At 38.7% G+C, this 15,160-nt stretch overlaps 1 protein-coding gene across 5 annotated transcripts in view; it reads left to right on the top strand.

Moving 5' to 3' along the window:
• bnc2 (basonuclin zinc finger protein 2) overlaps positions 1–15,160 on the top strand; it is a 235,512-nt gene that overhangs the window by 147,803 nt on the left and 72,549 nt on the right. For all 5 annotated transcript variants that reach the window (XM_067441602.1, XM_067441601.1, XM_067441603.1 and 2 more), the window contains exon 3: positions 9,560–9,662. In XM_067441602.1, coding sequence (XP_067297703.1) covers positions 9,560–9,662 — 103 coding nt within the window. The remainder of the gene's footprint in view (positions 1–9,559; positions 9,663–15,160) is intronic.

Raw genomic sequence — 15,160 nt, 5'->3', positions numbered from 1 at the left:
ACAATGGCAAAATCATTAATGAATGGTGAATAAAAGCACAGTCTTCTTGCAGTGACTGACCTGTGACAGACAGATGGTCTCGTCTCCTCTTCGTCCCCTCTCTATCTCTGAACTTTGTTTGGCCTGATAAAGAGAGTGTGATGGACTTTCATTGAATCTCCCTCCCTCCTTCATGCACACACACATACACACATTTCAGTATACAGCCCTCCAGAGCATGGTAGAGTGGGAGGGACAGTCTCGCAGTTGTCACTGTGGTCATGGAGGAGTGCAAGTGAGATCAGGATGAGTCTCTATCTATATACTCTTTCTCTCTCTTCGTTACTCTTCTCATTCCTCTCCCGTAACAATCTGATGCACTTTATGCTAATGAAGAAACACAGTCTTAAAGGAGCAAGGGGTAGCTGTCAGAAGTTGGCATTGCATCATGCAGACCCAGGTAATGCACACACATAGTGTATTTTATTTTCACATTAGCTTTTTGGGTAGATAAATTATATCAACAATAGTAAAAAGTTCAGTGACACTGCACTGAAAAAAAAAAACATCTTTAGACTCCAAATGTTTAAATTAACAAGAGACAATGCGTATTTATAAGTTGTATGGCGTAAATGCAATACTATAAAACCACTCATAGCATTTTATACCCAAGAGAAGAACGATTCATTAAGAGGTGAATTTAAATAGATTCAACAATTGTTCTTTTGCATGAAGTGTGTTTTGAGATTGTTCAATAAGAGTGTATAGAAGAAAGAAGATCAGAATATATTCTTGAAGACCCAGAGGTCTTGTCTGTATGTCTACACATCCTTGCTGGTCCTGTGCAGTCAATATGTAGTTGTCCCCTCCTTCTGGGGTCAACCTGGGTGCAAAATGCTTGTGCTCTGACTAATGCTACTACTGTGGTGGTATGAGGAGATCCACATTTACACAGAAAAAAAAACAAACTGTTGCTTTGCTCTTTGTCAGTTGAATGGTTATACAATTATACAGTGTCTGTGTTTGTAATACTGATTGTGTGTGTGTTTGTTTTATTAGACTTTTGTTCTTTGTCCAGTTTACTCTAGTTTTGGTTGCTATCCCACACAATCTTTTGTGGGGTAATCAGAGCAGGTGGCAAAGCCTGCTGGGAATGAGCCTTTATCAGCGGAAGACTGATAAGAGTCAAGGAACAGACTCGAAACATGCAGAGTGTTCTACAATCCTCTGTGTTTGATTTGTGACCGTATGCATGCAATACAGTAGGCTGTCATAAGACATACATGTAAATAAGCACATAGGACTGTAACAGTGAATAGATTACAAAGTGTTTAACTGAACAAGGATTAAAGGTTTGTGATGTGTCACCCAGTATTTCTTTAGAACTTCTTTAGAAGTTTTGTGTGAGGTTAATAAATCAACAGAGAAACGGATGGAATTTTGAAAAGCTTGAAACTTTGCAAGTGATCAGTTAGTATAACTTTTGAGCAAGAATCAACTTCCTAGTTTTTGAAAGAAAATTTGTTCTACAGACTTAAAGGCACAAATTACTATTGGTTTGCATCTATAAAAACTTGTGCAATATAGTCAACTAACATAGTCTGCTGAGGATTGTCTTTGAAACACAGCATAGCAACACACAGCATCTTTACAGTATTTGCAGGTTTCCCACAGTGAATTTGAATTTTAGGACAAGCCACTTGGACGCATTGATCTCTAATTCATCATGAGCCTATTATTTGGTCACTTGTATTTGTTGATAAGGGTGGTAAATTCAGCATTTAAGAACACAATTAACATAAATATTTCCCAGTCAAGTGAATAACAAATGGCTTATTTATTAAGATGTGTAAAAAGATTTATTAAAATACAAATTATAAAATACAAACATTACAAAATACATCATTCAACTGTATACATTGTTGCCATATTTAAACGTATAATACATAGCAAAATATAACAATTAATGTCCCCATGTTCAAGTCTTTTTTTCCATTTTCAGATTATGTGTGTGTCTTGTGCACCCTTTTCAGATCCGTGCTGGTATGTAGGTAGATAGATGTTGAATATATAATGCAATAAAATATATACTGTAAGTCTATATTTTATACTTAAGAGCCCTTATTCAATTCACAGTGAATGATTCTGCACAACTGGTCTGCAGGCACATATACATCAGTGTAAACAAAATAAAAACTAAACTAAAATATTTACCAATATATGCAACGTACAAAATACAAGATACATCCAGTCTCTTCTCAGAATATTAAAAAACTTCACGAATAGTACAAACATAGTACATTCACATGCACGCACGCACGCACGCACGCACTCACTCACGCACACACACACACACACACACACACACACACACACACACACACACACACACACACACACACACACACACACACACACACACACACACACACACTTAATTGACACATAATTTCACCGTACAGTGAAAAAGAGACTGTATGCATTAATTACAATTTATGTGTGATAAATACATAATAAAGATAATTAGATTGAATATAGCTAATATCAGTATTAAGCTATTTTTTAAATTCATTAAACCTGTCTCACTTTTACAAATCTAAAAGTGCTTTTGATACAGTTCCTAAACAGTTTTTAACAGTTTTAAGTTTTTTTTTAAGTTTTTTAAAGAAAAAAAAAACATGCAACGTTTTATCCTAATCATTTTGAATGTTAACATTGACCTACCCTGTCTGATAGAAAGTGCACACACGCACAGCAGCTCTCCTGAGTGCTGGGGAGAGGTATGTGGATTGGCGTTGTCCAAAGAAGGCCTGTCCACCATCTGGCCCAGGAATGTGCAGCTCCAATCAAAAGAACTGACAGAGGTCTCTCTTTGTCTGAATGCTCTGTGCCTCCAGATAGCTATAAAACACCTGGATCAATCAGCGGGTGACAGCACAGAGACAACGAGAGAGAGAAAGAAGATCAGTCGCTGGCAGAAGCGGCTCACCTCCCTCCCTTGTCCTCCTGAGGCGGCCGCACACCCCCCTCCCTGTGCCTCTCTATCCAGCACTTTGAACACAGTTATGTCTCTGGATACTGCAGCAGGCTGTCACTGGTTTGATCTCTGTCAGCTGAGTCTTTGAGAGGAGTTCACAGGTCCTCAGTGGTCCAAGCAACAATCGCCCAGGACTTCTCTTTGTCTCGCTCTTCCGTTCAATGTCCACTCTGCACTGCCTTGACTCTGATTGATGCTCACTGTGCTTCATGTTTAGCTGGACATGTCTGCACTGATGTGAATAGCAAAGCAGAATTATTAGTGAGTTGAAAGACTAAACTCTCTGACTAGAACAGGCTGGGTCATACCTATAGCCAAAAAGGATATTGCTCTAAAGTCCATAAATGTTCAGAGAAAGTTTATTTTTTTCCCTCACAGACATGTTTCATTTAAACATCAGATGATCCCATAATGGTAAATAATATCACTGCTTATAATTAACTGGTTAACCTAACCGACAGTAATTACTTAGTAAATGTTTTTGTTGTTGAAGTGAGAGGCATGTATTTTTCTATTGGCAGTGAGCGTTTTGCACGCTGTTTATGCGCCCTGGGCACCTCAGGTTTTAGCCACTTGCTGTGCCTTGCATTTTTGTAGCAGCACTCTGAGGGCCTGAAGTAAAAAAAAAAAAATCATTTCTGAGCAGAAAAGTGGCTGACGCCATTCACGTTTTTTGCTATTGTCCAATCGAATTAATGGAGACACGGGCCTTCCATTGTGGTGATGGTTACCTTGATTAAACTGACAGGACAGATAATTCAGGGGTTGCCTGTAACTGCTCTTTTCTAAAGACTGATCTCATGAAATGCCGTATGTATGACATGTCAATTCGTATGCCATTTTGGCGTGCTATCAAGACACATAATTACTTTTTAGCGTGTTTATCAACGTCCTTTCATTCTATCCCCCTACATTGCCCATACCTCTAAACCTACCCATCACACACACACACACACACACACACACACACACACACACACACACACACACACACACACACACACACACACACACACACACACACACACACACACACACACACACAAACACACACACACACACACATTTTTAACGCATAACTCAAACTCTTCCCTTAACCTACCCATTTGTGTATTATAAAAAACACAGGCAGATACCACTGCAGGCACAATTTATTTGGAAAGTACAAATATCCCAAGTGTTCTGAGGCCAAACGATTGATTTGTGTAAAGAAAATCCCCAAAAGCGATCAAAGCGTCCAGTCCATCGGTCAAAGATTAATGCATTTCAAATATTGCTGCCGGAAGAAACGGCAGGTCAGCTTTGACAGCATTGGGTGTCGTGTGTCTCGTGACCAATTGCGTCATTACATCAGCTTTGATTCTGAAATGCCATTGGCTCTCGTGTTGAATGAGAAATAGGAATGAGTGCGTGTGGGTTCTGTTCACAAAGGGGCGCAATCATCATTTCAATGACTAGAACATTAAGATGAACTCTGTTCTTCACATGAAGATATAGTATCACTTCAGAAGACTTGGAATGGGGAATTACACGGCGTAGACATACATGCTCAAATTGCTTACATATAACACACCTCTTGGCTTTAAAAAAGTGGCGTGTATGTTTACGCAAAGTCATGATGTCATGTTGAAAATAAAAAAGGTAGCGTGGTGCGCATAGCGTTTTAAAACTGAAAACCCTGATCAGATTAGACGAATTAAGTCCCATTGCATGAACTGCTAGCGCAAATACCTTGCCATTAACTGACAACTTTTGTCAGTTTTCATTCCCAACACATTGTGGAAGATGAAGTACAAGCCACAAGATGCATACAATTCGATTCTAATCTCTCAAGAAAAGAATCGAGTGAGAATGGAGATATCTCGTCACGTTTCATCAAAGTGAATGCATTGAGCTCCTTCAAAAGCAGAGCACGCTTCCTATCCTTGTATTGGCAACTCTTAACCCAGAGCATTTACTTATCGCTCTTCGCACACTTCTCACCACTGTTTCTCTCACCACAAACCGTTTGACCGTGTAGGGGATGCTACGCAAGCTGTTACACACTACTCCACGGTTTCAACCTATCAATGTGGGAATACAGGAGAAGCAAAGACTCACAGAATTGTTTGAGGCCACTCATTCAGGTGGATGCGGCCATCGAGCGGTCTTCCTCACCATGAGAGCAATGGAGCTATCTGGGAAAGCTTGAAAGAGGGAAACTCCCTCACCAAACTCGTCAATCAGTTTATCTGTGGTCCCCATAATCAAAACCACTGTGCTGCCTTTGCAAAGCACAGGATCTGAAATGCAAGGTGCAGACGCTCATTTCGGATCCCTTAAGAAACTAATAAGTGAGAGCAGAGCTTCCCCGCCATGACTCACGCCTCTGCTCTCAAGCTTACATTGACAGGCCATTGGCCTGACACAAAAAAAAGGCTGATGACGTCTAATACTAACAGCTTTCCTGTAGCTCAAACAGTAGCGCATTGTGCTAGCAATGCCAAGGTTATGGGTTCGATTCCCAGGGAGAGCAAGAATTGAGAATTGACAATAATATAAAATGTGGACCTTGAATGCAATGTAAGTCGCTTTAGATAAAAGCGTCTGCCAAATGCATAAATGTAAATGTAATACAGGCACATTTTTATGCTCACAGTCGCTCCATCATAGGACATCATACATCATGCGACTGCCATCTGCCAATCAATTGTTTCCATGCAGATTTCAGACACAATCGTGCAAAGGGTTGTTCCCATTGCATCAACATCATGACGCAGCGTTGAGTTCCCTTGAATGGGATGATTCTTTCTGCTATCTCGGTTTGCTTTACATGAACTTGACATCACAAAAATGAACCGAATTAACTACTATAGCCTACCTACTACAGATGTTTTCTTTCCTTTTGAAAATCTTATAATTATTTAATTTAAACATATTTTGCATATGTATTTGTTTTATAGTTATAATCACGTTTTGAGTTTGTTTTCAACTCATTTTTCTGTTGTGTTCGTGTCTGAGTTTCATTTTTAATCTTCTAGTTTGTTAATTAGTTCAGTTCTTCTCTGTCCCCTTCCTCTTTGTTTCCATGGTTACTGATTTGATTAGAGTCCTCAGTTCAGGTGTGTCTAGTTAGGTTCTTCCTTTGTTTGCTCGGTCTGTTTAAGCCCTCAGTTTCTAGTTATGTCCTTGTTCTGCATTGTTTGTTGTGAGTGTTGTGCTGGTGGTGTTTCTTTCTCCTGTGTATCCCTGTGAGTTTCTAATTAAAGACTGTTTCAAGGATCCCTTGTCTTCATGAGCTATCTACAATAGCCAACCGTGAAAGCTATATGATTTGATACTGAACGAAATTAACATACCTAGTAAATAAGCACAACATATCAATACATTTTATACTAAATATGCTTGCTTTTTTAATGTAAAATATAGCCTACAATTATAACAGAAAACAGTGAAGTTGGACTAAATAGTGGGACAAGCTCTAGACTAGTTTAAATCATTTTTATATTTAACAATATTTCCCTAAAACAATTATAATGAAATGTGTCATATACCAGTAGGATATCTCCCAGCAATTCAGCTCAAATGTTACAGTAAATATTACAGCTGTAGCTTAAGGCTGGTATAGCCTGTGCCATGATAACAAGATTCAGGCTTCAGGTCAATGGTAGACTGCAAGTTTCACTACAATAATGTCACAGTTGGCAATGCAGTCTCATTGAGTAAAGCATTGAAGGACTAATGCCTGGAGAAAATTTTGCCATATTCATTATTTATTTAACCATGCCTATGCCATAAAATGACACAAAAAATGATAGTCATCCACTCAATAACTTAATAACTCTCTTAACTTAGCAATAGCTCTTTAACATTAATTGAACACTTTTACTTATTTTGACATTAAGAATGGTTATTCCGCTCTGCTCAGAGTGTTAAAAGATATGTACCTCTCTAAAGTTGAACGTACTATGGGTTCACATTGTGGATACCGCCAGTGTATTAATACTGTTTAGATGTCTTTCCAAATGCACAAAATGCATGGGTACAATTTACAACTGAACATGCACTTTACACATAGAATTGCAAACAAATGAGATGCTGGTCTTGCAGAGAGATCTCAATAAAACAAACTCAATAACATTTTTTTATTTTTTTTGAGTACCTATTTTAAGCTGCTGCATGCCTAACAAAGCATATCATGGGGCACTGTCTGTTTTTATTTGTAACATGTTTTCCTGCATACTTTGCCTGTACATTTATGGCAGGATATCAGCAGCATTTTGAAAGCTAAGCCTTGAATAAGATCAAATCTTGTGGGTGGCAGAGAGTGCAAGATGCTTTTAGTGTTTGCCAGCGACCTGGCGTCAGCAAACTGGTCTGTGAGGCATATGCGTGTGTGTGTGTGCTATGGTGTAAATGTTACAAACACGGGAATCAATAGCGGTGGTTGAATAATGCTTTAGAATCTGAACAACAGGTCTGGCCTATAATCATACATTATTTTGGTTGAGGAGTGAGGAACGCTTTAGGAGCTGTTCTATACTATACTGACAGCACTGACACTGTCGAGCTGTTAATAGACCTCCTAATTGAGCTCTTATTTATTTAATTAAACAATTAACTATTGCACAAGTTGTCAGACCCCATATATGATGTTTCCATTTTTTGATCTAGCGTCTCTCTCTCTCTCTCTCTCTCTCTCTCTCTCTCTCTCTCTCTCTCTCTCTCTCTCTCTCTCTCTCTCTCTCTCTCTCTCTCTCTCTCTCTCTCTCTCTCTCTCTCTCTCTCTCACACTCACACACACACACACACACACACACACACACACACACACACACACACACACACACACACACACACACACACACACACACACACACACACACACACACACACACACACACACACACACACACACACACACACACACACATGTCGTGTTTCCATGTTTTATGGGGACTTTCCATAGGCGTAATGGATTTCATACCGTACAAACTGTACATCCTATCCCCCTACACTGCCCCTGCCCCTAAACCTACCCATCACAGGAAACATTCGGCATTTTTAATTTCTCAAAAAAACTCCTTCTGTGTGATTTATAAGATGTTTTCCTCATGGGGACCTAAAAATGTCCCCACAAGGACAAGGATTTCAGATATTGCCATCTTTGTGGGGACATTTTGTCCCCATAACGTAGGGATTACCAGGCCACACACACACACACACACACACACACACACACACACACACACACACACACACACACACACACACACACACACGCACACACACACACACACACACACACACATAATGGATTGTGTAATAAATTACTGTGATACAATAAGCCCCATTCTTGAATGAATCATATATGTTTAGACCAAATGCCCATAAGTCAGCCTGCCTTGTAAACTGATGTCATAGCAGCAGCGATTTTGTTTAAATGATTGACTAAGGGTAATGTTTCAGCTTTTCAGGTTTTTTTTCTTCAATAAAAAAAGAACTGCAAACAAACTATTTTAAATTGCCCAACCAAACTGTAAATAAACAGATCAGGAAGCTACTGGAATTCATTCAGAAACACTATTGATTAACTATATGTGACATACACATGATTGAATATATTTTCCTATTATATAATGCATTATTATTGTTTCCTGAGCAATTTAATATTTGCGTGTATTATATCATAGATAGCACAGCATTTTTTTCTGATGAACCACAATAGGCTTAATGAAATCTCTAGGATGTATCACTCATAAATAATCAGTACAGTAATCGGTAACATTAATAAGCAATCTGTAATCTGACTATACATACACAGTGCACAGGAAAATCACATAAACATGCAGTTATGCAATGGTGAAAATGATAACAATCAGGAAGATAAAAAATCTTTCATTTTTACATTTTTACTTTTAAATTCATCTGATAGACCTTGACAGCATAGGTGTGAGAGAACATGAACAATGTGGCCTCCCCACCTTTCCTCTCTTCCTGCCGGAGTCTTTTCGGTGGCGGAGTGATTAAGGAGATGTCTTATCACACAATGCCATTGTGTTGTCCTGCCAGGCTGACTGTCTCGTTGGGACACTTAACCCCTCATCGCTAAAAGCTTTTGAGGTCAGCTCCGGTTCACTCTCCACATCAAGTAATGGCGGCTTTTGTCAAAACAAAGGAAATTCAAATGGGGCAAAAGCAGGCCATGTTCCAGGTGAGAATAGGAAGAGCTCATCTAAATGCCCCTACATGAAAATGGCACAAGACTCAGAATGGATGCTTGTTAGAACAATGTCAGTCAGCAAAATCAGTCTGACATGAGAGTGACTGTGTTCGTTTAAGACATAATTCACATCAACAAATTACAACATTCTTTTAGTGCAAAACATATTTTGTTTGATTTTTATGTCAAGGAATACTGTCTTTAACAGAAATATTGCATAACTCAACTCTTTGTTATATGCTTTAAAAGGGTGAAGACTAATAATCACAGCTATTATTATAATCTAAAGCATAACAGTTTAAGAATCTTTAAATGATTATTATTATCTTCTGCTTTTCCAGGCCATCCGCTGTACTCTGGTAAACTGCACATGTGAGTGTTTCCAGCCTGGAAAAATCCACCTGCGGACATGTGACCAGTGCAAGCATGGATGGGTCGCTCATGGTAAGTGTCAGTGAGTTTATAAACCAACCTGGTCATAATTGCTTATAGGTGTTCAAACACATGTCATGTTTAGTTTCATTGTCATGATTAGTTTAATAGTTTCATTGTCATGTCCTGTTTAGTTTTTAGCTCTTATTCCTTTTTTTTAGGGGACTTTCAGTCTAATAGTTTAGTTGAAAAAATTGGAAAAATAGCATGACAAATTGCTAATGTGAAAACTGTCATCCAGACCCTGGTACACACAAAGGGTAACAAACCCGAGACTACGTGAAGGAGGATTTCTGAGTTTGGTTGCACTTGAACTGTGGCTCGATTCGCTTGAAAGCTACACAGACTTGTGTGTGTACTTGTTTAGAAAGTAAAGTAACTTGTGCATGTATTTTAGCCGATTAAGATGTATTTAGTTTAATATAACACATGTAAGGGATGATAGTGCTAATGATTTACCTTGGATAAGAGAGAGAGTGAGTCTACAGTGTATTCGCGCATAGCTAGTGCAATCGGGGTGTCAAATTAATTGCAATCTATTGTCTCCTCAAAAGAGTCCATATGCAACCAGAAGAAAGTCGCCTTCATACAAAACACATAGAGTAGCACCACATTAATGAAAAAAACACTATATATTGACCCACGTTCTGTTTTCCATCATATGCTGTGCACGTTTTCGATGACGTAAGATGAACTCAAATGCACCAGGGTCCAATAGAATCATGTTCAGTGTGAAACCAGACTAACGCAGCTGGGGGCATTGGGAACAAGCGTACTCAGACTCAGACTGCAACAAACAAGCTCAGTATGAAAGCCCCCTATGATTTCTGATTAGTGCAAACCTGTTCTTTGTTTCTTTGATTGCCTGTCCCTGTGTATTTAAGCCCTAGGTTCTTCTGTTGTGTGTTCTGTGTTAAAGTTTATGTGTTTATTAAATCTCATATGTCATCGGCCTTTCTGCATCATGCATCTCTTTCCTGGATTTACTACACAGAACCTATAACAAAACATGGGATTAGATTAAATCAGTAAAAGAAATGGATAAATGGATATTCCTGCTCTACGCTTGCTACTGCTTGAGCAGTGGGATCGGTTGAGGGAATTTCTAGATCTGAAATGCCTCACCCACATTCTTGACCACTCACTATGCATCTTCTACCTACGGAAGGTCCTTGAGGGAGTTTAGCACAGTATGTGGAGTGGGTGCTGGTCAGTTGTGGATCTCCATTCACTGTTGAGGAGGACATCGCCAGCCCAGAATCAACTAAAGACCCGGGGCCCTGCCAGCATGTCTGCTATTTTTAGTCAGAGCCCACTGCAGACTCAGAGCCCAAACAAAGCATGTGCCATAGCATTTACAGAGGCCAATTTCGGCCTGGAGTCCAAGCCCAATGCAGAGTCTGACCAGGTGCATGAACCGGCAGTCCATCATCGAAGGTATTTTACTGGAGTTGGATGGGATGGATTGGAGCCCCTCCACACTGCCATTACTGAGGTGCGTGCAATGAGCTGTGTTCCTAATTATTATTTTATTATCTAGATTAAATAATGTTCCAAGATCTCCACTCTCTGCTCATCTCATTCAGTACCAAGTTGTATTCGTCTCGGCTGGTTCAGTCCAGTTTCAAGATTTCTTTATTGCCAGTGAATCAGCCCAGCATCAAGTCACCTTCTTCGTCAGTGAATCAGCCCAGCACCAAGTCTCTTGTCTTGCATGATCCAAACCAGCCTTCATCTCCCTCCTCCTCTGCCAAAGCCATCCAATTCCTTGGCCTCACATTGGCCCTTCAGCTCCTTCTTCTGTGGTTCTGCCCAGCTGCTTGGATCTGCCTTGCGTGGATGAAAAAAATAAAATAAAAAAGGGTTTTGAATTCCAATTCTTCATTCAGATACTAAATGCCAGGAATTGGATACTTGTAATAAAATACAATTTTTTTTTATGATTTTAAACAATTTTAACCGCAATAAGACTGTTAAACTAGTTTTAGATTTCAGATGTTTAATTGATGGTACATTTTTACTGTCCATTTCGTGCAAACAACGTGGATAAGATACAATAGTTTAAATGTCAGCTGTGTGGACATTAGCTGTGGATTGGCTAGATTAATTTCTCGATTTCAGTATTATCGGTAATGAAATGTATTTTATTCTTGATGCACAGTTGGAACTTTATCTCACATTCCATCCAATAATTGCAAGAAGCTTTGTGCTTTGTTACTTTTAATATGAATAAAAGTATAAAGTATAAAATACTGCCTCCATTTAAGCAAAGCAGCAGCATGGATCAATTGCACACAAATTGATAATCTCTCTCATCTTTACTATAACATAAATTAAACATGGATGAAGAGAAAGCAAGAAAGAGGGAACGAGATGCTGCATCGTATGCTATATGGGTAAACATCTTTGTTTGATGGACTGTAAAGCGTGTGTCCAAACATGCCAAGAAATTAGCTTTAAATAACTCCTGACCATGAAGTCATTGGAATGCCATTAGTAAGAGGCTATAAATAGACGTGAAACAGGTGCACCTTCAGGTATCACTTTGTCTGAAGAGACTTCTGGGGAGCCAGACCGGGTTGGGGCTTCTCAAAAAAACATCATTCTATAACAGTGTGTCCTCGCATACACAATAGTCGAACAGGTCGACGTCGAGGGCACAAAGACATGCAATGTGTATGGTTTCCCCCATGGACGAGTTAAATTGTTAGAAGGGTAGAGACTATCGCTCAGACCCCTCCCCTTGGCCACTGGACAAAAATCTATCCTTTAACTTTGAGTGCTTGGGGGTCCCTTGTTTCTGTGGCCAGTCCATTTGTAACATGGCTACTGGAGTCACCACCTCCACAAAACACATCACTCTGAAAATCCATCTTACAGAAACAAGAGATGCAGTGTCCTCTGTCCACTACGAAAAAGCCACCGGCGGAATCAGACAAGAGGACATCCTGATCTGGAGAGAGAATGAGAGAAAGAGAAGGACTTGTCTACTGATCCTCAACCAGATCGACTTGCGAGCCCCACAATCTTAATGTGGGAGCTTGCCCTTGAAAATATTTGAGACAAGCATGAAACACTTTGACGGAGAATGACTGACTGTCCTCACACTTGCACTTGCCTCAGAGATTTATGCGTATCATAATTAAGGATAGATCTTGAACATGGAGGCACACATCTCCTCATCCTTTTTGACATGGTATTGTCTTTTTCTCTTTTTCACACTGAGAAATTTCTGCACACTCTCAACTGAAACTCTAACTCCTAACAAAGTGGACAGATAGAGAGTGTAGCACACACACACACACACACACACACACACACGCACGCACGCACGCACGCACGCACGCACGCACGCACGCATACACACACACACACACACACACACACACACACACACACACACACACACACACACACACACACACACACACACACACACACACAATCCAAATAAATCTGGGACCCACTTCATATTAGGTGGCCTTAACTACTATGTAATAACATTTTAATGAATCATTTGTTACAATGCACTTATTGTACTTACATTTAAAAAAATACCTGCATATAATTACGTCTGTAATTAATTTCTGTAGTTACATTTGTAATTCCACAGTTGGCACTTCCCTTACACCTAACCCTACCCTTAAACTAACCCATCCCACCACACCTGTCCCTAAAACTATCCATATCCTACCGTATTGCAATACAATTTGAACACACCAAGTACATTGCACTTATTTTTTGATGTAAGTACATAGTACTTAAAGTCAACTAATATAAAATGAAATCGGTTTCACATCTATTTTTTGCCTTTTTTATAGCACACATCCCAATGACGTCATAGACAAAGGCTATTTAAAGTTCTTGGCACGTTTGCACACGTTTCATAACCAGTCAAACAAAAATATTTTCCCATATTATATGACACAGCACCGAGAGTAGCTTTTAATAGGGAACATCAGAAGGTATGTTGAAAGATACATTACAACTTACCGAAATGAATCCTGTCTCTTGTTATAGCTTAATCAGTGTTTCAACTGGGAAAATACATCAATGAAACAGCTTGTAGGCAATACAATGTCACTTAATGTTTCATTTACGGCAAGAAAAAAAAAAAAAAAAAAAAAAAACCTAAACAAGAGCATTTTGCTAAATATATGCACTGAATTACTTCAAAATATTTGTACTTAGCCTCTTAATGATGTCTTCCTTATATGCAATTTAAATGTTTGTACAACTCTAGCTATTTTAGTATTGATTAATAAATAAGTTTGAATAATTAATTGATTATTAAGCAAAGTGCCTTGTGAATTTTTTGGTTTCAGCCAAGCATTTTAATTTTGTTAACAGCATACTGTATGCTGCATGTGGTCTTAAAGTGACAGCAACCTAATAAGCATGCTGCAGTCTGTATTGTATCATTAAGTTAAGAAAAAAAAAACACTCACTTAATCTTGACTGATTAACTTTAGTTAATATATATATCAGGTTAATCTATATTTAATTTCTAAAAAGAAAATTATGCAGTGTTATTTTGCATTTGATTACAATTTCTGTACCTGAACTTTTTTTTATATTTATTTGTGGTATTGCTATTTAGTGTATTTGTTCTTATTTTATTAATGTTTACTTATTTATTAATGTCTTTAATAATGTTTGACATTTAAATTAGCTGTTTTGGTTGTGGTATTTTTGTTAAAACAATACGACCATAATATTAGTGTTGATTTTTGTCCATGGAAATCAGCTGCAGGAAAATGCTTTGTCAAATGAGACAGAATAAATGTTTGACTAAATGTTTTTACCTTACTATAATCAAAACTGGGAATCGAAATAAATCCTAATCGCTAAAATCCAAACCATACCCAAGTGGGGAGGGAAAAGGGGCATGAATTTATCCTGATCTGTCTTTATCGGTCCTTTTATCTGGTCCCCTTCTTTCTCCTCTGAGCCCAGTGAAGTTATGGCTCCTCATAAACCTGCCTCTTTAGCCAGTCAATATTCTCTGACTCACATATCCATCCTTATTCCCTCATTCTACTCTGAAGGCTTCTGTGTCTTTATTCTCCCAGCTTTTAATTCAATAATAACGGTCTTTTCACTTATATAGTTATTTCATTATACTTAAAATAAAAAGCATAGAAAGGTCAAAAGGTAGCTGAAGTGCTTGTGAAAACATAAAATGAAAGAGATGACAGTCAAAAGGGATAAGGAAAGACAGAGGGAGAAACAGACAGTTGGTTTCATAGAGAGACAAAAGAAAACACCTGTTGGGTTGGGATAAAAGGAAGAAAGAGACAGGCCTTAAGGGACCATCACAGGGGCCCTTCACCTAGTTTTAATTTCACTGTGATCTGTCAGACACTATTCTTCCTATCCTCCTCTTCTTTTCACTCCTCTCTGCCATAGACTTCTCATTTTGTCTGTAGTGTTGGCAGCCATTCTGACAAGTAGTTCTTCATTTTTTATTATGTTCGTGTCTAGCAGGGTCTGTTGTCAGGCAAAGACCT

This window comes from Pseudorasbora parva, chromosome 4 (assembly GCF_024679245.1).
Source record: "Pseudorasbora parva isolate DD20220531a chromosome 4, ASM2467924v1, whole genome shotgun sequence".
NCBI lineage: Eukaryota > Metazoa > Chordata > Actinopteri > Cypriniformes > Gobionidae > Pseudorasbora > Pseudorasbora parva.
The sequence above is the reverse complement of the archived record's forward strand: the minus strand, read 5'-3'. Positions and strand labels throughout refer to the sequence as shown.